Source organism: Pelophylax lessonae, assembly GCF_965119305.1.
Source record: "Pelophylax lessonae genome assembly, chromosome: 2".
Taxonomy (NCBI): domain Eukaryota; kingdom Metazoa; phylum Chordata; class Amphibia; order Anura; family Ranidae; genus Pelophylax; species Pelophylax lessonae.
Window position 1 is genome coordinate 532,918,438 of NC_138769.1, and position 26,799 is coordinate 532,945,236.

The 26,799-nt window shown below is 39.9% G+C and overlaps 1 protein-coding gene across 5 annotated transcripts in view; it reads right to left on the reverse strand.

Annotated features, from left to right (window-relative positions):
• Positions 1-26,799, reverse strand: part of PCDH17 (protocadherin 17) — a 294,022-nt gene that overhangs the window by 259,344 nt on the left and 7,879 nt on the right. The window contains exon 1 of one of the 5 annotated variants that reach the window (XM_082248481.1): positions 17,219-21,771. The exons of 2 other annotated variants lie outside the window; for them this stretch is intronic. In XM_082248481.1, the coding sequence (XP_082104607.1) occupies positions 17,219-19,702 (2,484 nt within the window). In that variant the 5' untranslated portion in view covers positions 19,703-21,771. Of the gene's footprint in view, positions 1-17,218; positions 21,772-26,799 lie in introns of those variants that run through there. 2 more of the 5 variants (XM_082248478.1, XM_082248477.1) reach the window with 2 other exon arrangements.

Below are 26,799 nucleotides of genomic sequence, written 5' to 3' on the forward strand. Positions count from 1 at the left end.
AATTCTTTAAAGCTTGGCTTCTCCACTGTATGGCATTGAGAGGAGACTTAGGCTGGCCATAGACGGTGCAAATTGCTCTCTTGCAGCCACGGGTTGCAGGAAAGAAATTTGCACGATTCCCCCATCAGCAAAGACAGAGCTGACAGAGCAATCCCTCCTGTCGGCCCAATGTCTTCGCCTGACAGGAGGGCAGAGGAAGCCATCACCGCCGGAATAAGACAGTGATTATTGCTAGCAATTATAGCATATAGAATCTGGCAGGCCAACTGGCCAATAATTGAACCATGTATGGCCAGCCTAAGCCTGTCCTTAGGATAGAATAACTGACATTTTATAGTATTCCTTGCAGACAACCATTAAGCCTTCTTCAGAGAAACATCTAAAAACGTAAGAAATGTTTTACAATTTTTTTGTTTGGCATGCTGTGAATAGCAACACAAATTGACTGCAAAAGTATAATAAGTACACTTTAAATGTACACTATTCTCATTCTGATATCTGCAACCTATGGATACTGCAGGCAGGGAGGTGTTGCAGAGAAGGCCGCACGTTTACGATTTGTCTCTGCACTCCACTAGCTTTCTGCAGTTCTAATGCAGTAGGAGAAAGCTGGCTAGGAACAGCAAAGAAAGACCCCACACATCACATGTAAGAAGAGCTGATTAGCCGTTTACAATCATCAGCAGCAAAACAGAAAAAAACAGCAACACTCCAGCACACATACACACATACATATAATTACTGTATATATAATCGTATTACAAATATAGAAACATAGGTGTTAATAATAGCTCCCAACTGTCAGTTTCTTGGACAGAAAATTCATCTTCTTGACCCCAATTCTCTTTTATTCCCTTTAAGGTAGGATCTATTGATTGTGATATGCACAATCAGCAATATCCCAGCTCTCGTTTTCCATTTATAACGTAAAAGAAACAAAAATATTGCCCACATGTAGTCACATGTTTGTTTTCATTTTTCTTGCTCCAGGTATGATGGAATTTGGCTGTATACATAATACTGCCATTAAACACAAAGAGATTAGCTTGGTTTTGGAAGAATATGAAACAGTGGGGTTGATGTACTAAACCAGGAGAGTGCAAAATCTGGTGCAAATCTGAAAAGAAACCAATAAGAGCAGATTCACATTAGCGCGACACGACTCCTTACTACTTCGGGGGCGACTTGTGCATTACAGTGCACCACGACTTCTGAGCGACTTGCAGGGACTTCACATAATGGAAGTCTATGCAAGTCGCTCCGAGGTCGCCCCCCGAAATAGTACAGGACCCTTTTTCTAAGTCGGAGCGACTTGTGTCGCTCCTATTAGAACGGGTCCTGTAGCGGTCAATGGACCGCGAGAGAGCGCGACTTGTCAGGCTGACAAGCCGCGCTAATGTGAATGGGCTCTTAGCTTCAAGTTTTTTTGTTTTTGTTTTGTCAAAGCCTGATTAAACAAGCTGCAGTTAGAAACTGGATGGCTAACATGTACAGCTGCTCCAGATTTTGCACTCCCCAATTTTAGTAAATCAACGTCTGGGTTAGCTTTGTATGAATTATTGCATACAAATACTGCCCTCTGATTCCTCTTGTACCAAATTGTATTGTAACTATAATGTCTGCCTTTATTTTGTAAAGCAGTGCGCAATCTGTTGGTGCTATATAAATCCTGTATACTAATAATTATATTAAATAAAAATTGGTTCTTAAACCATAAAAAGGTTTTCACAACCCGCAGCTGCAGTCTCAAAAAAAAAACAAAAAAAAAAACACAAGTGTTTGTAAAACTCGAACCAATGTGTGTGATTGTGCTGCTATTCAAAAATGCTCAAAAAAATACAAAAAATACAACAATAAATATACAATGCGCAAAGTTCAAAACTAATAAACTAGAAAATAAAAATATGCAAAATCTACAATTTCATTAGTGCAAAACAATCCAGATCAAGCAATAAATATAATCCTTCAATGTCCATATCTTGTAATTCTTATACATGGGTTGTTCAGTGCAATATCGTGCAATATATAGTGGGAAACACACAAAAGGCAAAAGTGCGTCCAGATCCTCCTCAGTGATCTTCACCATAGCCTGAGTCTACCACCTGTCTCACTATTCACTCACCAGAGCAAATATTCCAAAAGGCTTCAACAACAACTATCAACTCTTTTCAGACTCCACAGGGTCAACCTCATATATTGTCCCTAACATAATATGAAACAACTTTTATTTTTCCTCAGAGAACATATAAAGGGAAAGCAGGAGGGCGCTGGTAGTGTAAAATCTTCTTTTATTACAGTAAAAAAAACAAAATTGATATATTTACTAAAGCTGGAGAGTGCAAAATCAGTCAAAGTTTTCATCAAAACCAAACATCTTCCAGGTATTATTGCCAAAGCTTAATTGAACAAGCTGACGTTAGAAGCTTATTGGCTACCATGCACAGCTGCATCAGATTTTGAGTGCACCCCTTTAACCACTTGCCAACCGCCGCAAGTACATATACTGTGGCGGTCAGCCCTGGCCAGGCAAAGTGACGTACCGGTACGTCACTAGCCTGTCACCGGCTCGTTCACTGACAAGTCAGTGCGTGTGACTCGCGATCGTTCGCCAGGAAGGGAGAAAGGCAGGCGGCTTATGTAAACAAGCCGCCTGTCATTCTCCCCTGTGTAAAAATGGAGATCAGACGGTTCTACTATGTAGGACCGTTGATCTCTGTTTTTACACTAGTAGCCATGTCCCATCACAGTTAGAAACACGCCCCTAGGACACACTTAACCCCTCCCTCTCCAATACAGTTAACCCCTTCCCTGCCAGTGTCATTTTTACAGTAACAGTGCATATGTATAGCACTGATTACTGCAGTAATGTCACTGGTAACCCCAAAAGTGTCAAAAATTTCAGTCAAGGGTCCGATATGTCCGCCGCAATGTCGCAGTCCCGCAAAAAAAAAAAAAAAAAATCGCAGATCGCCACCATTACTCGTTAAAAAAAAAACACCAAAAATGACAAAAATCTTTGCCTTTGTTAGTAAACTTTTGCGCAAACCAATCAAAATACGCTTTTTGCGATTTTTTTTTACCAAACTTATGTAGCATAAAACAAATTGGCCGAAAATGTTAAAAAATTTTGATTTTTACATTTTTTTGGGGGGGAATTTCATATAACAAAAATGTGAAAAATATTGTTATTTTTGCAAAATTGTCGCTCTTTTTTTGTTTATAGCGCATGATCAAAAAATCGCACAGGTGATCAAATACCACCTAAAGAAAGCTCTGTTTGTGGGAAAAAAAGGATGTCAAATTTGTTTAGGTACAGCGTCGCACGACGGCGCAATTGTCAGTTAAAGTCACGCAGTAAAAAATCGCAAAAAACCCTCTGGTCAGGGTAAAATCTTCCGGGGCTTAAGTGGTTAAGTAAATTCCCCCCATAGTGTCTATATCCCGACACCAAGGAAAAATTGTTTAAACTTTCAAAACAGGATGAAATGACTGCAAACAAGCCCCCCCCCCCCCCCCAATTGTGATATGCACATATTAAATAGCAACAATATTCCAGCTCATGTTTTCCATTTGTAGTGTAAAAGAAATAAAAATAATACCCACATGTAGCCACATGTTTGTTTTCATTTTTTTGCTCCAGGGATGATGAAATTTGGCTGTATAGATAGTACTGCTCTTAAACACAAAGAGATTAGCTTGGGTTTGGAATAACATGAAACTGTCTGCTCTATGTGAATTGTGAATGGTAAATTATGAATTAATATATGAATTATATGAATATATTAATATATGAAAGTATGAATGATGTCCTGTATATTAACCACTTGAAGTCTAGGCCTGTTCTGACACTTTTTGTTTACATGTACAAATCAGTATTTCTTTGCTAGAAAGTTACATATAGAGTATCTCACAAAAGTGAGTACACCCCTCAGATTTTTGTAAATATTTTATTATATCTTTTCACTCCAGTGGCAACCTGTGAAGCTCTGGTGAACTCCATGCCCAATCTTCTTATAGCCGAGGCATCTTTATGTAGAGCAACAATTATTTTTTTCAGATCCTCAGAGAGTTCTTTGCCATGAGGTGCCATGTTGAATTTCCAGTGACCAGTATGAGAGATTGAGAGTGATAGCAGCAACTTTAACACACCTGCTCCCCATTCACACCTGAGACCTTGTAACACCAACGAGTCACATGACACCAGGGAGGGAAAATGGCTAATTGGGCCCAATATGGACATTGTGTACTCACTTTTGTTGGCAGCGGTTTAGACATTATTGGCTGTGTGTTGAGTTATTTTGAGGGGACAGCAAATTTACACTGTTATACAAGCTGTACACTCACTACTTTACATTGTACCAAGGTGTCATTTCTTCAGTGTTGTCACGTGAAAATATATAATAAAATATTTACAAAAATGTGAGGGGTGTACTCACTTTAGTGAGATATTGTATGTAACGGAACCACCCATCCACACTGTACTTGTGGTCTTCCGTCAGTATACGACTTCCTTGCAGTCATGAACATACATCCCAGATTTTCCCAGCCGCCCTCATACACAGCTAGCCAACAACTTAGCTCGTACAAGTTTTGGAACCTTCTCCTTTACTGAAAAGTTTGACACTAAATTTATACACACTTGAGCACATGAGCACATCCCCCTCCTGATCAAATTACTACACACAGGTCAGGGGTTGCCTGGTTACATTATCCTATGCAGATGACATTGTATACAGAAACAGAATTAATCTGAACTAATTATCTGGTCATCTGGACAGAACAATGTGAGGTCATTAACATTTAACAATGGGACAAGCAGACTTAACACAATCCACCCCAGCTCAATAGATAGACAATAGGACAAGACTGCCAATGAGAGTCTGGCCATCTACATTGAAACACATGGAATACACATCTAGGTGTCACAGACTCCATGGCAACAGACCACAGGTCTCACAGTGAAAAGTGGGATCAAATCTCCACATTTTTTGAGAGACACCGTTGACAAATATCACTCTCCCATCTGAAGCCATCCAAACCATTCTTTCAGCGTCCCCCAAGTATCTGCCCCTCACTCCCAGTGACTGTGAACACCGTCACACTGTACATACATTATATTTGGGACCCCTGCCTTTACACGCACATGAACTGTAATGACATTCCAGTCTTAATCTGTAGGGTTCAATATTGAGTCGGCCCACCCTTTGCAGCTACAAACAGCTTCAACTCTTCTGGGAAGGCTGTCCACAAAAATAAGGACTGTGTCTATGGGAACATTTGACCAGAAGCGCATTTGTGAGGTCAGGAGCTGATGTTGGACAAGAAGGCCTAGATCACAGTCTCCACTCTCCAAATCATCCAAAAGGTTTTCTACCTGGTTGAGGTCAGGACTCTGTGCAGGCCAGTCAAGTTCCTCCACCACAAACTACCTCATCCATGTCTTTATGGACCTTTCTTTGTGCACTGGTCCAAATCATTTAATAGAGGGGGGATTATGATGTGGGGTTGTTTTTGGCCCCTTAGTTCCAGTGAAGGGAACATTTAAGACGTCAGCATACCAAGACTAATTGGACAATTTCATGCTCCCAAATTTTTGGGAACAGTTTGGGAATGGTCCCTTCCTGTTCCAACATGACTACGCACCAGTGCACAAAGCAAGGTTCTGTATTGACCCAGTGCTGTGCTCATCTGCAGGTCTTCTCTTTTTCTCCACTCTCGCATACCTTGGCTGAAAGCAGTGGGAGCCATTGGCTCCTACTGCTGTCAGTCAAATTAAGTGGGGATAGAGTGAGGGCAGGGGCCAAGCTGTGATGTGTGTGTGTCAATGGACGCACACAGCCTGGCTTGGGAGCATGCCCACATAGGAAGCGGATTCCTTTGGTGACACACGCGGAAGAGGAGGGGCCAAGAACACTGATGAGGGACCCCAGAAGAAGAGGTTTAAGCTGTTCGGTGCCAGACCCTCTGAAATAAGTTGCCCATCAAACAAAATGCATTAGGGTGGAGTCATGCCATTCTTGTGAATGTGTGGCAATATTCTTTGGTGAGTGCAGATCCATGTGTGAGGTGGAGGACAGCATGTGATCTTTTGACTTAAGGGTGGATATTCTGTCACTCACACAGAAGTGAAGGAAGAAATTTTGCTAAGATTGTTTCCATTGTTTTGGAAATTTTATTACTTTGTGATCAGTTTAGTTTACCTCTGGACATTAGTGGTGATTATGTACAGATTTCGTGCCGATTCACACCAGTGCAACTTTGAAGCCGACATTCCCTGGGTGACTTTATCGCGGATTGTATGTGACTTCTTTAACAGAAGTCAATGCAAGTTGCATTGAAGTCGCCCCAAAGTAGTGCAGGAACCTTTTCGGAGCGACTTGAGTCACACAGATTAGAATGGTTCCATGGCCGGTTATGGGGCACAAGGAAGTTGTGGCAGTGTGAACCGGAGCTTTTTGTTTTTGAAGAAATAATATGTCACAGTTGTTTGTATGTGATATATATATATATATAGCACAATAATAGGGGTATATACTGTATATGCCTATAGCACTAAATTGAACTGGAACATTTTTTCTGGTTTATTTGTTGTTTTATATATACACACATATTAGGGCCAAGTTAGACAGGAGTCGATAAACCTACCAGCATATCATTGGGGTGTGGGAGGAAACTAGCGTACCCAGGGGAAACCCATGCAGGCACACAAGCAAACTCCATGCAGATAATGTCCTGGCCAGGCTTTGAACTGAAGACCAGATGTTTTTGATTGAGCACATATTTCGTTTTTTTGTTGTTTTTTTCACAATGGTTTATATTTTGAAGTATTATGGTCATGTGTACCTTTAAGTCATTTTAATGTTACTTTCACTTTTTACATGCTTGAGCTTCCATATTTTTAGTAGATGAATACCATGATTTATAGATTACCACCATATAACGCTTTGTATTTCAATGCAATTACTCTGCCCATCTGCTGAAATACACTATAAATTCCCTTTAAGGCAATCCTGACAGTATGCGGTCCATGAAGTCTGACAAGTCTAAATTGCCATGCTGCATACTTTTCCAGGTCAGTGAATCTAGGTAGTGGAGCTGGGATCAGAATGACAGCCAGCACCCTTGGTAACAAGTCAGCAAGGACAGCACCCATCAAGAGAAAATTTCTCTGCAATCCTACCTCATTAGCTGTATTGCACACAATTTCTAAAATGATTGATCATAATGTACACATACGATATAAGTATGCGTATAAATAAACCTGCAACATCTTGCTGCAGGCCTGGTTCACACTAGTACGATTTCAGATGCGTGAGTCGCAGAAAATCACATAATGGAAATAACATTATTCCCTCAGCACTTTGCAGTACATTGGTGCGATTGCAGAGCAAGTTTGGTGCCATAGACTTCAATATAAAGGCACCAAAAAGCAAGAACATGCATTTTTTAAGGCTTCTAAACCAGCATCCAGTCTCCTTCCTCTTCCAAAAATGCAGTAGTATCAAAAACCTGTCAAAAACACAACCAAGTCACACTACATAATTGCACTTTAAATCTGATCAAATCGAAGCTGCACTAATATGAACTAGCTGAAAATATGAATGGGTGAAGGCAGCCGTATGCAGCTATGCACTGCTATTTGCATAAAGTAGTGCACATGCACAGACATAATGCATCCAACGCACCTTGAATGCATTTAGTGCATTACATCTGCGCTACATGGTGAATTAATACTCATTCCTGATCATCATTCTAGTTTTGGCAATCCACTTTAATTTGTAAAATATGTTGTTGAGTTACACTCTTTTGTAACACTATTCACTGCCAAGCAGTTTAAAATGAAAATGGTTAAATAAATCTCTCCTCTAGCATTGCTGGAATCTATAATGTGATCATTGAAATTCCAAAAAGGGTGGGTCTACAATTTTCAGGTGTGTTCATGCAAATTGCGGTGATGTGCTTTACTTTGCGTTAATGTATTAGAGCCCATTTATTTTAATGGGCTCCCCAAAGTATGAAAATGCACCAAAAAGAGGGTATGTACTTTATTTCGAAAGGCAGCGCACTTAAGTGAAGAGTAATGTGTTAAGTGTGCTCTGTGCTACGCTAAACTGCAACTGCATTGCAAGTTGCGTTGGGGCACCATTAACCCCTTGCCATGTAACACATACTGTATATGTGGCAGCACGGTGGGTGGGCATGAACATTCACACACTGCAAATATTAGTCCACTGGAGTTTAAACTTCTGTGCTGAGAAAACACCACTGTGTGTGTTTAGAATTGGGAGCCTCTGGGTTAAAACACACTAAAAGCTGTTGGAAGGAGGCAGAAATGGGTTTAGAATGAATGGCACTATAGCACCCCAACACACAATGGGCTGATCCATCCTGTAGCATGGAGAGCAGTAGTGATATCACCAAACCTGTCCCTTAAATACCTCACAGTATATATGCAGTCCTACAGCTGTATAAAAAGAGGTGCCTAAGGCCGGCAACCTTACATAGTAGGAAGTGCTCTATTTATTTTTCGGGAGGAATTTCTGACAAAAGTACATTTTCAGGGTTCTTCTTCACAATTAACATTTCCAGATATACCTTATAACATAGCAAATCTTCGTTTTTTTCAAAACGAGGTCCATTTTACAATAAACCTGCGTTTTTCCAATATAGGGCCCACACTGGGAAGAAGTCGCCCTATGAGAGCTAGGAGTCAAGTCATAGATCACATATAGGTATGAAATCATCAGAGGCCATCACTATCACATAGCATCAGTCACATACGCTGGCACATCTGCAATATAGGGTATATTTGCTATAAAAAAATGAACAGAACTGCTGAGAAACAAAGGAATGATGAGTATGTGATAGAACTGTATGCTTGAGATACAGACTGAAACCCAAAAGAATGGGTAACATCTACATAAATGATACACCAGTAATTAATCCATCTTGTTCATTGAAACAAGCATCAGTAAATAATCTATAAAGTGTTACTAAACCCAGGACCCTGCATTTACTATATCTAGTCTCCCACAGTACACAGCACATGGAAATACAATTATTTTAGTAAATATAGACTGCTTAATACCTTTTCTCATCAGCAGTATATAGCAGTCTTTTGACTTCTTTGAGTGTCTGGGAAAAGCTTGTAGGAGGAGTTTTCATTCTGCGCTGATCACATGCACCCTTCCAAGAAAAACAAAAAAAAACAATACACACCAAACTGAGCATGTGTAGCTTGTCCCTTGGCTCTGTATTATCAGGAAATATTTTGGGGATGATGGAAGGAGGAGAGGGACAGAGATAACAAGATCAAACAGTCTTTTTACACAATGCGAAGGGTTAACCCCTTAGGTTCCACAGTGACTATAACAAGCATGCTTTATTGCAGGGCTCGACAAACCCTGGGCGCCAAGTCGCATTGGCGACTAGAATTAGCGACCTGGCGGCTGGGGTGCACTGCAGGAGGTGCCCTGTCCTTTTTGCGGCCCCCCACCCACTCCCCGAGTGCACGGACTATTGCGCCATCCGATAATTGAGGCCGCAGCTTTTCGCCCTTCTTCAGTGAGAGAACGGGGAATTGGCGCCCTCTTGTGGTGGCCTAGAGTATAACAAGCAGTCACGGCTGTTTCCCCTGCCTGTCCTCAATGCCTGCACATCTCCTTCCCAAGAGGAGATGAGAGGGAAGTTTTTGCAGGCTTCATCTCCCTGTCCACTTACCTTTGCTTAAAGGTAAGTGGACAGGGAGTGTGGTTATTATTTATTTATTTTTTAAATTATTAAAAAAAAAAAATATATATATATATAAATATATATATATATATATATTTTTTTTTTTTTCAATTATTATTAAAAAATAAAAATATATTTTTTTTTTCCTCATCGCCATGCCACAGCCACACAGCCGAAGGTCCCTTTCACACGGGCTGTCTGATCAGGTCCGCCTGTCAGTTTTTTTTCAGTCTCCTCTATGGAGCGGTAATCTTCCGCCATCTGATCCTGTCCGCCAAAAACAGACGGATGGTGGTTCTATTTTCGATCCATCCCGTGGATCGGATCAGATGGCATTGGATGGAAACAGACAGACAGTCTGTTTCCATCAGATTGCGCTATAGAGGAGAGCGGGGTTCTAGTCTTTATGTGTAAATTTAGTACGTTATTATTTTTTTTGGAAATAAAGCTTGGTTGTTTGTTTAAAAAAAAAAAAAAAACTGGCTCCTAACTTTTTTAGCTGGCTCCTAGATTTCAGGCAAATTTATCAAGCCCTGCTTTATTGCATATACACACTGATTTTACAGTTGTGGGTTTAGTAACACTTTAACTTCAATACCATTTCATATGGTATGGGAAATATCACCAATTTGTTTCTCATTTTATATAACTAATACCTTAATAATCCTGAAGGTAAACGTGTTTTGTAGGTGAAAATAAAGTGTATCTGACATCTTAGTGCATTACAGCGTGTGCTTCCTAGTTATTACATATTTAAATTGGTAAAGATCACTCCTAGTAATAATTCAACTTAACAAAATGACATTAGTTATAGAGAATTCCCAAACACATACTACTTTATAAAGCAGTTTGTTCTCTCCAAGCATAAAATGTAAGATGCTTACAGAATGTAATTGTAAATAATTTATTTGCTAAATGGCTTCAATACAAATTGTGGAAAAAGGCATTTTACCCACTACACATTCTAGTACACACATATTAGTAACTCAGCTATTCCTCACTTGGATGAATTGTGAATATCCTAAAATGTGGGCAATAGTTTCTATGTAATGTTTAGCAGGCTGCCCTGTGGTACTTTGAAAGCGCATTCTAGCTGTGCTTTCCTACCATTTCCCAGGACCAGTCAGACTGAGCCGAGTAATTACACAACAGCCAACACAATATACAATGTATATAAACATCATTATCTGAGAACAATTGTAGCTAGACACTTCACCTCAGAGCTATTATTGGACTTGGTGTCTTATCCGACTCCTCATCATGCTTACATCAGTCATCATCATAGTATAAAGTCTACTTTTCAGAAAATGTACTGGTGCAGCCTGTCAACAATTCTTCTCATCTGCTAACCTAAACAATCGTCACTGATCACATTCAGAGAGCATTTATTTACTGGCAGGGTTCACCAAATGCGCTAACTATTTCCTCTCACTTATTCTTCCCGCTTCTCATAGACTAAGGGTTGGTGGCTGTTAGGTTAGCCTAGTGTCTTGTGCACATCCGTTTCTGCATGCTTTTTTTTTGGTATGTTTTTGCACATTTTCACCCTACGTGCATAGGGCAGTCCATTCATTTGGGTGGGCTGCCATTCGTCTGACAAATGTACCAAAAAAGCTCATGTACCTTTTGGCCATTGAGCTTTGCATGTTTTTTTTTTTTTTTACTGTGCATGAAAATGCACATCTGCCTTCCGCATTTGGGGTGACATTAACAATGAATTGCAATGCAAGCACAGCATGCATTTTTCACATGTTCACAGAACTCTCAGAAGTTAATGCAGCCTTAGAGTGTCACACACTCAAGAATACATTAGACTGGGTAAGCATAAAAGTCCATGGGACCACATCGGGTCAAAGATGTCACCAGTAACCTTTGTTAAACCTGGCTACACGATGGAAAATTCCCAAGCCAGAGGTGATTGGGTGGCCTTTTATCATGTGACAATTCTCCACAAATTCAGGCCAAAGTTTGGCCCAAACCTTAGTTCATCACTAATAGTGACCAAGGATTAGAATTAGGGAGAGAATATAAATAATTCCCTGCTGCTCCCTTACTTACAGGAATCAATCCCAGTGCAAGCTCCATGTTGGATGCTGTTGGAGCTTACACAGAGATCATGATGTCACCCCCTTCCTCACATGGATACTGGAAACTCAGGTCCAAGCTACATGCTGGGAAGGAGGATACATGTTTACCCAGGTCACATTCTGTAACCCTAGCAATTTGCCACTCAGGCCCAAGCATTGCATACTGGGGAGAGATCACATTTTCTCCTATACCCAAAATCACCAGGTACTTATGAAGGCTCTGATGGAGCGATGAAGTGTCAGGGAGTGCAGGAAAGGTGAGTGTAAGGCTGCATTAACATCTGAGAATTCTGTCAACATGTGAAAAATGCATGTTGTGCTTGCGGTGCAATTGGTTAAAGCGGAGTTCCGGGCACAGAAGTCATTTTTTACTAAACATACCCCCGGGACAGTCAGGGATAGCACATTCCACAATGGCTAGCCTCTGATCTGTCCCGGTTCACACTTACCTTTTAGAAGAAATACTTACTTATAAAATTTCTTCCACAGCGTTTCCATCTCTCTTGTGGGCAGCTGAAGCCGGCGCAGTCCTCTTCTGTGTCTTCTTCCGTGTCTTCTTGTCCCAGAATGCGCCTGCACCGGCCCCTCTCGTCACTTCCGGTGCGGCGCCGCATTCCTCCACAGCTTCTGGGCATGCCCAGAAGCTGTTTAGCAGGGGAATGCGGCGTCGCCCGGAAATGACGAGCCGATGCCGTCGCATTGATTCCTGGGAGCTATGACGTTCAGCTCCCAGGAATCATAGCGAGACAGGAAGTGACGGGGTGAGCCGCGGCTCCGAGGGAGGAAGTACTCTGAGGTGAGTATCTTCGATCTTCAATTACAAGGTAAGTAAACAAAAAAAAAAATAACTATCCAATTCCTTTTCAGGTGAGGTCTACCTAGCGGAGGGGGACAAAAAAAAAATATTGTTTTTGTGCCCGGAACTCCGCTTTAATGTCACCCCAAACACGGCAAGCAGACACGCATTTTCATGCACAGTAAAACAAAAAAAACATGCAAAGCTCAATGGCCAAAAAGTTACATGAGCTTCTTTGGTACATCTGTCAGGCGAAGGGCAGCCCTCCCAAATTATTTGGCTGCCCTACGCATGAAGGGAGAAAACTTGGAAAAATGTACCATAAAAAACATGCAGTGACTCTGCGGGTGGACTAGGCTCTGTCACTTCACTTTGAGTGGTTCTATAACTCTACAAGGACCGTAAACAAATATGTTATCCCAGAGAAAGCAGCCATAAGGCAAGTTCACACTACACGCAGAAAAAAAAGTCCAGTTTTTCTCTGCAGGTAGTAATCGTTGATGGGGTACACTGCCTTTCATTTTTACAATGCAAGGTACTGTTTCCCTCTTTTTTAACTTTAATGGAATGTCACAAAGATTCCATTTATTTCTATGCACTATGCATGGCAGCTCATCTGCCGTGCAGAGAAACCCAGGGTCACACAGATGGTTGCAGCGCATTGTGGAAAAATGAAGACGTTACATTTTTCTGCCCCACAGTGTGGGAGAGTGAACGGGGCGCCCGAAAAGCCATAAAAAAAAATGCTTAATGCTTTTTTAGTGTTGTTTCAAAGCGTTGCATTTGCCTATAAAGTCATACTTTTTTTTTACCAAAATGTGCAAAAAATTAAGCAAGTGGATTTGTCAAAAATGTCATGAGCTGCCATTTAATGCAATGCACTGATGTGAATAGCTTCATAGTTTATAAAATGGTAACTCGTTTTTATGTGCTTTTAATGTGTTACATCTATTTAATTCCCCTTTTTTCTTTTTAAATATGCATAATCCTACAGCAATCTAGGGAGATGTGAATATTCATATTCTTTCATATTCAGAAATGCTGATATGAACATCTCATAATATACTTATTTCAGTTAAATGTGTGGTGTAAAGAATTTCTGTTCCAGGATTTATCATTCACAATTGGTCCACTTTAAAGTAACCATTATAAAAGGGGATACTGCTTACCTCCTTCTTAAAGCAATAGTAAAGTCCACTGTGTGATTTTTTTTTACCTACAGGTAAGCCTATAATAAAGCTTACCTGTAGACAAAATGAAGATCTCCTACACATGCACCATTTAGGAAAGATTCACACTGGAGGGATATTCACCAGCACATGCGCACTGAGGGTCCAGTATACCATGCCGGAGCTGAGGGCTCCCGCACACATGCACAGAGTGGTCACCGCGGCTTTGACCACTCATACAGTGCCGCCAACCTGGAAGGAAGACAGGGAGAAGATGGAAGCCCTGTGCAATTGCCTTACAGGAGAAAGGTTTTTTTTTTTTTATTTTACCGCTGCGGTTTACCACCACTTTAAAATGCTTGTTGCCTGGCTGTTTTCAATCACCTTCTGACATTCTAAGTCACTGACAAAGAAGAAGTATGCAAATCAAGCATGATAAAGAAAAGTTAAATGTTCTTAACTGCATATTTGTCCCCCTTCAGAGATTTAAAAGGGACCATTTATGAAGCAAATTAGTGACAAAATTAGTTGCACATCTATTGCAACTTAGGGTTCATTCACGCAAGATGTGCTGAGACTGCATTGGGCGGTTATTCCAGCACAGTCCCACCGCTTGACAAAGCAAAATGCCTTGTCTCCCGTGTGCCCGGTTTACACTATTGCATTGTGATGGTGTGCACTGAAAAAAGTGCTGCATGCAATACTTATCTTCAGTGCAGTGCAATGCAAGGAAGTCCACTGCCTTGCACCGTGCAGTAGCCAATTGAACTGAATCTTAGTATCAGTGTGATATTTCAATAAACGTTGTTGAAAAAAAAAGTGAACAGCGTAATGTGCCGATCTTGGCACATTAGCACAGCGGTGATCCTGCCAGATGGTGCTGCACACCAGCCCCTGTATTATGGTGTGAATGGATCCTTAAAATATTGCATATACTTTGATAATAAGAGGCAGTCTATGTATTTATGCCTAAAATCCTGCACAGTAATTAGAGACAATTTTACAAAGGTTTATAACACAAAAAATAAATAAATAAATCACTCCCAGTCAGGAGGTCAGGAGTAGGTTTTATATTGTTTCTCTACTACTTAGAAGCAGCAAATGATTGACTCAAGTTGCAAACTCACAATATACGTGTCTTAGAATATGTCTCCCTGCTCAGGTTTTAGCATCAGCTTAATGTTTGGCAGAATTGATAAATCCCCTCCAAAGTACTGAGACCAGGGAGTCAGTATTATAGCCAAACCAAGAATTGTCAAAGGGCCAGCAATAGCTGCCTTAATGGTTTTCTCATGATAGTACCCACAGCATTAAAATGAGAGTCAAAAGCAATCCGACCAGGGAAAAAATTATCCACCTTGTATTCTTTAAACTAAACTTGTGTTAGCAGGAAAAAATTGCTGACCTCTTTCTGAAAACGCCAGGTTCCTGGCTGCCTTTGCCTTAAGATTCTTTGAGTTACCGACCTGTATGCATGTAGGATGCATACAACAAACAAGTCGGAGAGAAGTCAGAACTCCTGAATTGCATACTTCAGTTATAGAACTGTAAAAAGTATTGATAGCACTGGAATAATGTGAAAGCCAAGCAACTCAGAGGGATTGATTTGATAAAGGCAAATAGACTGTTCACTTTGCAAAGGGAAATCCCCCCCCCCCCCCCCCAGAGCTTAGTGAATGAGGTAAAGCTATGCTGGCTTTCATCCTCTGATCATGTGCAAGCAAAAATATATACATATATATGTTTTTTATATTACTTGCACATGATTGAGCATCCTTTGCAAAGGGAATTTTCACCAAGAAGGTAACAGAAACATTCCCTTGCAAAGTGAAAAGCCTATTTGCCTCCTGGTCAGCTGCAGCCAGATTAGTAAAAGGTCAGGTATTGGTTGCTATGGGTTGCTGCTCTTTGCATTTGTTAAATTCTGTATCAGTTTACTCAATTAGGAAAAAAAAGAACACTCTGTCACATCTTAGCTGTGATAAAGCTTTTCATTTTTTTTATGTTGCTATGACAGATGAGATGCAAAGGGGGTAATTGATGGCCTTGGGAAGTGAAGTGCCATACTCCGTATTTCCAGGTATGGTGAGTCATGTTACTCCGGCCTTCTTCCTTTCTGACAATGCTGATGCAAGGTCACTGATGCATGTTGACCAACTGAACATTCAGCCCTGTGCTGTCACATGGGGTTTGGGAAAGAGCCCTTAGCCCTGTGCAAGCTCCAATTTGCTTCTTCTCCTTACTCCTGACAGCCAAGCAGAGTTAAAACAGCTGCACGGGTCAGCATTAAAGTTAATCTGATTAAATAGCCCAGCATGGGCAAAGTATATTCAGCACAGCTCTCTAATACATGCATATTTCCCACCATATGAGGGGAATTTACTAAATAAAAACAAATCAGCTTCCGAGTTTTATTGTCAAATCTTAACTGAACAAGCTGAAGTTACAAGGCCATTTGCCACCATGCACAGTTATTCTAGATTCTGTGTGCTCCAGATTTAGTAAATATCCCCCTGCTGTAGGTAATGAAAAATACCCGATGATCCTATTAGAAATGCAGTCAGCTGCTAACTTACTGTAATGGGCTGACAACACTGCCCTTGCTGCACTGAAATAGTATGAGAGGAGATAAAACAGCGAGCAGTTAGTATAATAAGGAAATGAGTGAGTGCTGAGAATGTAAACAAGGAGGACCTATGGAGATGAGGAGTGCTGACACAATCCAATAGCCAGGACTGACAACACTGCTTGAGATTTCAGTGCAGTTTGGAAGTGTTGTCAGCCTACTACAGGAAGTTGGAAGCTGACTGCATTTTTTGGCAGAATCAGAATATAGGAAAATGTGTATGTATTAAAGAACTTTTCTAAATGTTTTTTTTTTTTTTTTTTTGTTCAATACATAAATTGTAGGAGCATGTAAATAAAAAGTGCATATACATATTTCAAGTGGTAAGCAAAACATGTTATGTTTGATTTGAACAATATCCTTGATCCAGATGTTCCAGCACTGTCCCTAGGCATTCCAAAATGCAAAAACTACAACCATGATGAGAATAATGTACAGAAGAGCATTTCTCAACCGAGGGTTCCCTGAGAGAACAGACGATGTTTTGCTGACAATACAAGGCATGCACAGTCACCTTATGAGGGTAACTAGCTTTACATCCTTACATTCATGACAAGTTCACTTTGAAGAAAGAGATTCTTTTACATAGTAACAGTTTCTGTTATGTGGTTTCAAGTAGATAACACAAGATTTTTCTCTCTGTGAAATAAAAAGAATAAATACATGTAACAGGCCCACTGCTATGTAATTGAGCTATAGCAGTTTAAATGTAGCTTCAAAAACAGACATACATCCAGTATTTGAACTATAGGGCCACATCAATAGCCATGCCGGTAATGAGCAATTAATGAAATCATCTCATCCCTACCTTAGTTAATGGTATCCAAGTAGAAGTAGAAGAATTTTCAGATGCCATTCTTGTGGGGCCTGTGTCATTGTTCTGATTTTGACATCCTGCATTCTCGTTAGGATCAGTCTCATTAGAAGTAGGAGTAAGATACATCACACCTGAATGAGAGGAACTGAGAGGAAGTCTGGACTGACAATCGAAATACATTGGAGATGTGACTAGTAATGGACAGCTCACAACATTCATTGCATTTTTTTCTTCCACTTCACTCTGGACAAGCATAATATCATTTTTATTTATCTTCTTTTTTTTCATTTTCCCTAATTTAGGCTGAGAGGTGTAGGCTGTCCTACCACTGTAGGATCCAACATCTTTATTCTCCTTTTTACATTTAACAACTATTGTGACCATTGCCGCAAAAAGGATTATAGAAATTGCACTCAGAGCAACCAAAACGGGTAAGTAAATGTCCCAGTCCCGTTGTTCTCCAATTACATTATCATCATCATCATAACACCCTAAACAGTCTGAATTTGCCTTTATGATGAGTTTTGCCACAGTTGAAAGTGATGGTTTTCCATTGTCGGTGACTTTGATTATTAGTTCAACCACTGGGGCAATATCCTCCCAATGTGGGTTGATCAATCTGATCTCTCCGGTCACGGGATCTATTTCAAATAGGTTCTCTTTACTTTCCTGAATTATTTCATAAGTTACTCGCCCACTTTCACCAAAGTCAATGTCCATAGCTCTAACAGTGCTAATAACATATCCCATGCCTACATTCCGTGGCACATAAATTTCTGCGGTGTCATTCTGTAAGTTCGGTAGAATAATGACTGGTGCATTGTTATTGACATCTAAAACAGATACTCTGACGGTGGCATTGCTTTCCAAATGTGGAGTGCCTAGGTCCTTTGCAATTACTTTAAATTCAAAATATTTTGTTAGCTCATAATAGAAAGTCCTCAGGGCATAAATTGCTCCATTCCTTGGGTTAATGGACACATATGTTGAGATAGACACACTATCAATATAGGAGGGAAATATGGAATAAGACACAGTTCCATTTTGCCCTAAATCAGGATCTTGTGCAAGAACTGAACCAAGGTACTCTCCAGGGATATTATTTGCAGAAACTTGCAATGCATACATAGATTTGGAAAAACTTGGAGGGTTGTCATTTTCATCCAAAATCCTTACCGTGAAAGAATTTGTAGAATCTAGTGAGGGGTTTCCATTATCTCTAGCAATAATAGTTACATTGTATTCATCTTGTATTTCACGATCAAGAGGCCTACTAGTTACGACTGTGTAGAAGTTGTCATAATTATCTTCAAGTTTAAATGGGACGTTGCCCAGGACCCAGCACTGGAATTGGCCATTTTTTCCAGAGTCCTTATCAGTAACTCTAACTAAGGCTATAACAGTACCTGGAGGAGAGGCTTCACTAATTGCTCCCTGGCGGACAGACACAAAGCTGATAGATGGATAGTTGTCATTTATGTCAGTAACTAGAACAGTCACTTTGCAATGCACAGGAATTGGGTTTGGTCCTTGGTCTTCTGCTTGCACATCAATTTCAAGCATCTGAATTTCTTCATAATCAATGTTGCCCTTAACCTGTATCACACCAGTCTGAGAATCAATAGAAAAGAGGTCCCATACTTGTTCAGATGCATAACCACTGAATGAAAAGAAGATATCTGCATTTGAGCCTTCATCTGGATCTGTAGCATTAAGGTCAATTATCATTTTACCCAATGGTGAATTCTCCGCAATTTCAACAGTGTATGATTTTGATTCAAAAACAGGGCTGTTGTCATTGGCATCAATAACCTTAATGTTTATCTGCAGATTGGCTGATCTTGGAGAGTTACCTCCATCAAAGGCAGTTAGAATAAGTGTATGATGAGACTGTTCTTCTCTGTCCAGGGCTCGCTGAATAACTAACTCAGGAACTTTTGTGCCATCCCCTCTAGATTTGATATCCAAGGAAAACAAGCCAGAATCACCTCTTATCTTATAAGTCCTCAGGCCATTGCTTCCTAAATCAGGGTCTTGTGCTGTTGTTAAAGGAAATCTGGTACCTGGTGAGGCATTTTCTGAAATATCAATATCAATCTGATCAGAAGCAAATTTAGGGGAGTTGTCATTTATGTCAAGTATTTCCACCTTGATCATACATATCTCCCTATCGTTTGCAAAAACTTCTAAAGAAATTACACACTTAAGACTGTTTTTGCACAGAGCTTCCCGATCAATCCGCTGCTTAGTGTACAGTAACCCACTGTTCGAATCAACATCCAATAAGTGAGGAGCAGAGTTCTCCAGCACCCTAAAATTAGGTCTTTTGCCTCTTTCTGGTGGCTCCAGCTGTGCATCATTAATATTGCCTATGGCATTTCTTGACCCCCCTTCTTCTGAAATTGAATAATTCAAAGTTTTCAAAGCTTGAACAGAAGCCCAATAGAAAAAGTAACAAAAGACAAAGCGGCACATCCCAAACACCGGCTGTTTATCAGTTAGCTATTTTTTGTTGTCACTAGAGTCACAGTCAAATGAAAAACTAATAGAGAAGGCAAGCCTCCAGTGATCTGCCACATGAGGGCAGTTATGACAGCATTAGGAGATTGATTTCACTTTCCAAGAAATCAAGTATTTCAATCTTGGACGGTTTAAAGCAGATGATAACTATCTCATCCAAAGAAGATTAGACAGACTGCAATTTACACGTTCTATTCTGATGTATGATTGAGGAGCTCGAGGGAAAAAAGTGGTGCCATGCAAAAAAAATTGTGTTTAGAGAGACAGGCTGGGAAAGTCGCTGTAAACTTTCCAACAGAAAAAAGCTATAAATAAAAAAAATAGATGCACTCACAGAATGCCAAAATGTCAGCTATGCCTTTAAAACAACTGTCACTTGCATCACATTATCTCTATTTGCAAGCAGAGATTCATGAATATTAAACACTGTGTAGATTTGCAGACGATCTGGACAAAATCCAAAATGCAAGGACCCATCAAAGATGATCATCAATTGCTAAGTATTACAATCACGGCTTGGTTTAGTCATTTCATTCTTAGACTTTTTTTTTTTCTGTTCTTTAAGGCCAGCAGCCACATCAGCTTACAACCGACAATTGTATTCAGTTAAATTCCAGTTTTCGTTCTACAGTCTGGAACAAATCAACAGGCAAAGCATGCTGGATGCACAGATTATAAAACGGTAGGAAAAAAAAAAAGATGAAATCACAGTTGAATAGAGAACAGTTACTGCATTCATGGCCAGATTTGCTTTAACTATTCCTCTCTCATTTTGTTGCCGATCTTTGCCATGTAATCACTTCCTCTCCCCGCAGTCCTCAGCAAACGGTTAAACTAAAAAAAATCAGTCCTCATTTTCACAAGTATTTAGGTATATTCGGCAATTATTATTGTAAGTGGCGAACATAAGCAATCAATAGCTGCAGATTCCCAATGGACTCCACATTAAAGCAAGAGCCGCAGTGACTGGTGCTTATTCTGGATGAAGAGCACTGAACATCTTATGAATTCAATTTCATTTCCGACAACAAAACAGCTGTCATTATTAAAAAGAAAAAAAGTTAGAACGTAGTCATAGCATGCACAATATCAAATTGGCTTCTAGCTAAATATTCCATGTCTTGGTTTTTAAGGCAATGAGCTTATATAGTTTTCTGTATTCAGCCGTGACTCAGACAATTCACCATCTTTTTGTACAAAATGCAGTCTGTAAAGATGTAAGAGTATATATGGTGATATTTTGCAGTTGAAGGTGAGAATCGGTTTTACTTACTCTGGCATCCTTGCAAGAGAGAGATGCAGTGAATAACAAAACACAGTTATCCAAGCAGTCCCCGGGATTAATAATTCTCTTCAGCTGTTGTGCATATAAATGCCACAGATCTTGTGGGTAAAATAATAGAGCAGGCTCTGAGCAGGAAAAGCACAAGCAATTCTTTGAAAAGGCATAGATATGAGTAGAATTTTTTCCCCCATCTGCTATTTTCCTCCCAAGTCCTAGACAAAACGCTGCTATTTCTGCAATCTGCAGCAGCCCTTGTGTTTGCCTCTGCTGGTACTTCAGTCGTTCATTCACAGGATACAGAAGAATCTGCACTACGAAACGTTAGATTTGGAAGACGGCAACAGACCCAAAGCTAAGCAACACATTGGAAGTTGCTAAAATTCAACAGTTTAGAGGTGCCTTAAATCCTCTGATCCTCCATTTGCCATACGCCAACCTTCACTCTCAGTTCTTCTCTTTGACTGACTTAATTTCTTGTCTCTCTTGCTCGTTCTCTCTCGTTTTCATTTTTTTTTTTTTTTATAAAGAAGGTCTAAGAGAAAAGATTAGCTTGTTACTGCCACCTACTGGCTTTGACATAGCAGCTCACTGCCTTAGTACTTCATCACTCATTTACACAGTTATATACTTAGGAGAACACCTCATATTGCCATAAGGTATTCTCTTCTGCTAGGTATCTGAAATCCATTTGTACCATCTCATCCTGTATATCCACTGTCTCAGAAACATCACTGCGGAGCATTAGGCTGTACTACAACATAAAAGGCTGCAGCTCAACAGCCTGACATACAAGACAGCAACCTGTTCTGTCAATTAAGCCCTTAGAATAAAGTGGATTTGCGCAAAACAAATTCACGCTATCTATATGATAGTAAACGCAGTAACAACGCATATGTGAATTTAAATCTTTTACGCCAATAATATTACAAACCAGCACAGTGCTAACAACCCAAATTAATTATCCCCCCTTTTCTTTGCACAGTAATTAAATTACTATACCTCAAATCCATTATTCTTTCATGGTGATGTCTTCTTGCTTTAAATTTCCAATATATAACCATACATTCTGCTGTTGGCGTTGCTACCTTTTAAATCCTAATCTGTTTTTTTTTTTTATCAGAAGCAATTGCACATGTGCCCTTAGCAGGGTTAGATCAATTTCAATTCCAAGGTGCATTAACTGTTTAACCTTTTGCAAGCTAAAGGGGGCTGTGATGCAGTGCAGATAAATACTCTGCAAGCCCCATCTGACAGTAAAATTCATACAGGTTTGTAGTCCGGTCTGATCTCACGCTTGAAGCTTTAGGATTGGATGGTTGTAAGAACAAGCAATTAATTTTCCTCTTAAAGCTTAATGTCCCATGATCAAATCTGTCTCTCATTCTAGCCACTGTTATTGATGCAGTGATTGTTTTAAACTGCATCCTTCTTGTTTCATAACCCAAGCCGCTGAAGGGTATAGAACAAGCTGCTAAAGGATATCTTGGAAATGAAATAAGATGCATTTTAATATCCAGCCTAATGCAATAATGGCAAAATAAATAAAACTTATTGCATTTTATTACAATGGTGCCCGGTGACAGAAGACTTACAGGAAGTTGGAATTGATTAAAGGAAAGCTTCTACAAAACATGCTATTTATCTTCCTGGACAAGAGTAATGAAATTAACAGTATTAGACTATCGAAGCTCTGAAAAGCTGAGAAGGCAGCAAGTAGTGCAAGCAGGATTGTCTTCCCTTCAACATTCAACATCAGTATTCTGAATGCCTTCAGTTCCGTGATGTGGAAACCATTTACATAGTGATGGATTTTTCATAATATCACTGCATATGCTAGGGTATAATTCCCATAGAAAATTTTTCATGTTAATCGTATTGTAACCAATTTGATCCCTACTAGCACCTTTAATCACTCCTCACCATTGTGGCTGCATTAAATGAAACATTCTGTTAAAGAGTCTGTCTTGCTTGTGAAATATCATGCAGACAGGCGGCAATATTCAATGCGGGGGTGCTGCCTAAGCCATAGTATATCTAAGAAGAAAATCTGCTAATGGTGGGAGTGAGCCAACAAACTTCCAGGAATTCCCAGGATGTGTCTGTGTGGAACCCATCCCCCGATGCTATTTCTGATGCCTAATTATTATTATAGATGTAACACAGCTTTGTTGTATTCTAGGATACGAGCAATAGTTTAACTACAGTAAAGAATTATGAACTCTGTGTAAATGCACAATTCTGTATCAGTATGACACCTCTATCATTTAAACAGTAGACTGCAGCAATCAGTCAGCCTAAAGCCCACAAAATTCAGAGCCAAAAGTTTCTGTTCAATGGAAGAGGAAGAGAGAAGGAAGTGAGAACTTTCTTGACCTTAAGGCCGTTTTTTTTTTTTTTTTAGGGCTGCTCATAAGTCCATAATAGCATCAGTGTTAATTTTGTCGACTAAAACGTTTTCGTCTACTAAATTAACACAATTTTAGTCGACTAAAATACGACTAAAACTAAAACAATTCAGATGACTAAAATACAACTAAAACTAAAATGGCATTTTAGTCTTAAGACTAAAATACGACTAAAACTAAAATGGCATTTTAGTCAAAAGACTATAACTAAAACTAAATCGAAATTTGCTGCCAAAATTAACACTGGTGCATGCTCAAAGCTTAATACCATAAATAATAACATATTAGATCTTTCACTCCAGGAACAGTAGTAGTATATAATGAGTTTGGAAATTGTAGAGAAATGCTTAACCACTTTACCACCGGAGGATTTTGCTGTCTTACGTCCAGGCCACTTTTTGCGATTCGGCGCTGTGCGACTTTAACTGACAATTGCGCGGTCGTGCGACGCCGTATCCAAACAAAATTTACGTCCTTTTTTTCCCACAAACAGAGCTTTTTTTTGGTGGTATTTGATCACCTGTGCGCTTTTTACTTTTTTCGCTATAAACAAAAAAATAGCGTTTATTTTGAAAAAATAACAATATTTTTTTAACATTTTTTTTATATGAAATTCCCCCCAAAAAAAAACGTAAAAATCAAATTTTTTTAAAATTTTTGGCCAATTTGTTTTCTGCTACCTATGTTTGGTAAAAAAAATCACGATAAGCGTATTTTGATTGGTTTGCGCAAAAGTTATTGCGTTTACTAACTAAGGGAAAGATTTCTGTCATTTTTGGTGTTTTTTTTTTAACGCGTAATGGCGGCGATCTGCGATTTTTTTTGCGGGACTGCAACATTGCGGCGGACAGATCGGACCCTTGACTGACATTTTTGACACTTTTGGGGGTACCAGTGACATTACTACAGTAATCAGTGCTATAAATATGCACTGTTACTGTAAAAATGACACTGGCAGTGAAGGGGTTAATTTTATTGGAGAGGGAGGGGTTAATGTATGCCTGGTGCTCACTGACGTGTGGGGGGGGGGAGGTGACTATGTGACAGAAGGACAGATCGGATGTTCAGCTATGCTGAACACTCCGATCTGTCACTGTCTGTCACTTAGGAGATCCGCCCGCTCTGTTTACACAGGCGGGCGGATCTCCTCACTCGATTCCCCGACGATCGGGGAAGAGCGGCGGCGATCGCCGCTGCTCCTCCCCTGGCCCGACTCCCGCTGTGACGAGCGCCGCCTACAGGGGGAGGAGTCCAGCGACGTAGGTCTACGACGCTGGACGGGAACGAGCCACATTGCTGCAGTAGCAGCAATGTGAGCAGAGGTAAAGTGGTTAAATAATGCATTACAAATTACAATTGAACTACACCCATTCGATTATAGATGACTAAAATGAGTTTTAGTCGACTAAAATGTAGGACGTTTTAGTCGACAAAAATGTAGGACTAAATACGACTAAAACTAAAACACTTGCAGAAGACTAAAATGGGACTAAAACTAAAATGCCATTTTAGTCCTAAGACTAAGACTAAAACTAAATTGAAATTTGCTGCCAAAATTAACACTGAATAGCATGTAACACCTCAGATGTCCATTTACATGCAAAGAGCCCTGGCTTCTCACAGCCGGTCATTGATTTTTACAGACTACCTGGGTGTTTCCACCACGGCAGTACACTGATTGTTGGTCATGTACGGCATTGATTGGATTTGTAAAGAAGGCTTAAATCTTCCCAACTAGTATAAAAAAAACAGAGGTTCTAACCCGCAACGCAAAAGCCGTTTGGGCTTTACTTAGTTAACTTTGGTGCAAGAGTAATTCAGTAATAAAAGATATGAAGTAGGAAAGGTAGCATTAGAGTTTTAAATTGTGAAGTTATAAAATGTATAAAAATGTAGGGCAATCACAATAGGGTAGGGCAGTGTTACAGTATACAGAAAAGCACAATTCAATGCATAGATCATGGAAAAACAATACAATGTAAATAGCGACCTAGTTAAAAAACGATCATCAGAAAATCGTATTTGTATTTTGGCAATTTTCAGATAAGACACTAAGGCTCCGTTCACATGTAGGCGTTTTGGGGCGATTTGGGGGAGTTTTTCTGCTCTAGGATCAGCTCTCAAAACACCCAACAAGACAAATCCTATTCATTTCAATGGCCCCTGTTAACATCTGAGCATTTTGAAACTGTGAGCAAAACGCCCAACGCTCAAAAAAGTACATGAGCTTCTTTTTGGGCAGATTACAGGCGTTTTCCATTGGTCTCTATTCAATCTAATAACGCCTGCACAAAATACGCCTGTAAAACGCCTGCAAAAACGCCCATAAAAACGCCCATAAGAACACCTATAAAAACACCTGTAATAGCAACGCCAAGATGTGAACGTAGCCTTAAGGCACATGTTTCTTAGCACACTTGTTTTGTTTTAAGATGATTATTTTTGTAGGTATTGCTATATATTTATAAATATAATTCAATGATTAATGAACAAGGGCTTGTTCACGGTATCTCCTTTGAGCTGCATTGATCTGCTTAGATTGGCTCAACCCAAGAGCATAAGGAAACAATTGTTTTCTCTGTGCTCCGTTCACACCAACAGCACTGCATTGGGGTGGGTTGTGGTGCACTGCATAAAATGCAGACATGCGCAATTCTGTGCTTTGCAATGCACACACTTGAATGAAGAGCAATTTTTTGACACTTTAATTTTAAAAAAAGGTAACTAGCACCAATGCAAACCACCAACACTAACTGCCTCCACATAATGGACACCAGACCACATACATTTTAGCATGCAGGCTGGTGTGACCAAATCCTAAACAGTATCCTTAGAAAGCAATAAAAATTTACCTTTCTAAAATCAAGACAGTGCAAATTATCTTAAACTTTCTGTTTTTCTTAAAGTGTTTGTTAACCTAAAACAAAAAATATATATATATATATATGGATCCTGTTTCCTTATAGCATGTTATACAGCACAGTGCTTGTGCTGTGTAATTTGGCCCTTTGTATAGCCGAAATTTCCTGGCTGATCCTGCTTGGTGGTGCCCTCCCCTCTGTAAACTGACCACGGTTTATCACAGCTACTGAGCCCTGACACCGTGGTCAGTTTACGTGCCTCCGTTACCCGCAGCCCTACTCTGTCCTCCTCTCCCCCCCTTCCTACTTGTCTGCTTGTGACAGAGCCTGTCCCCTCCCCTCCTGCTGCTAATAAAACCATATTATTATTATACAATCCCCATAAATATGGAAATGTGCCCCACTGCATGTGTTTTATAAAAATATTCTTATTTCTATCTGATTGCTACCTGTGACAGCACGCGCTCTCCTCCTCTCCTCTCTTCCTCCCAGCTGATGTCA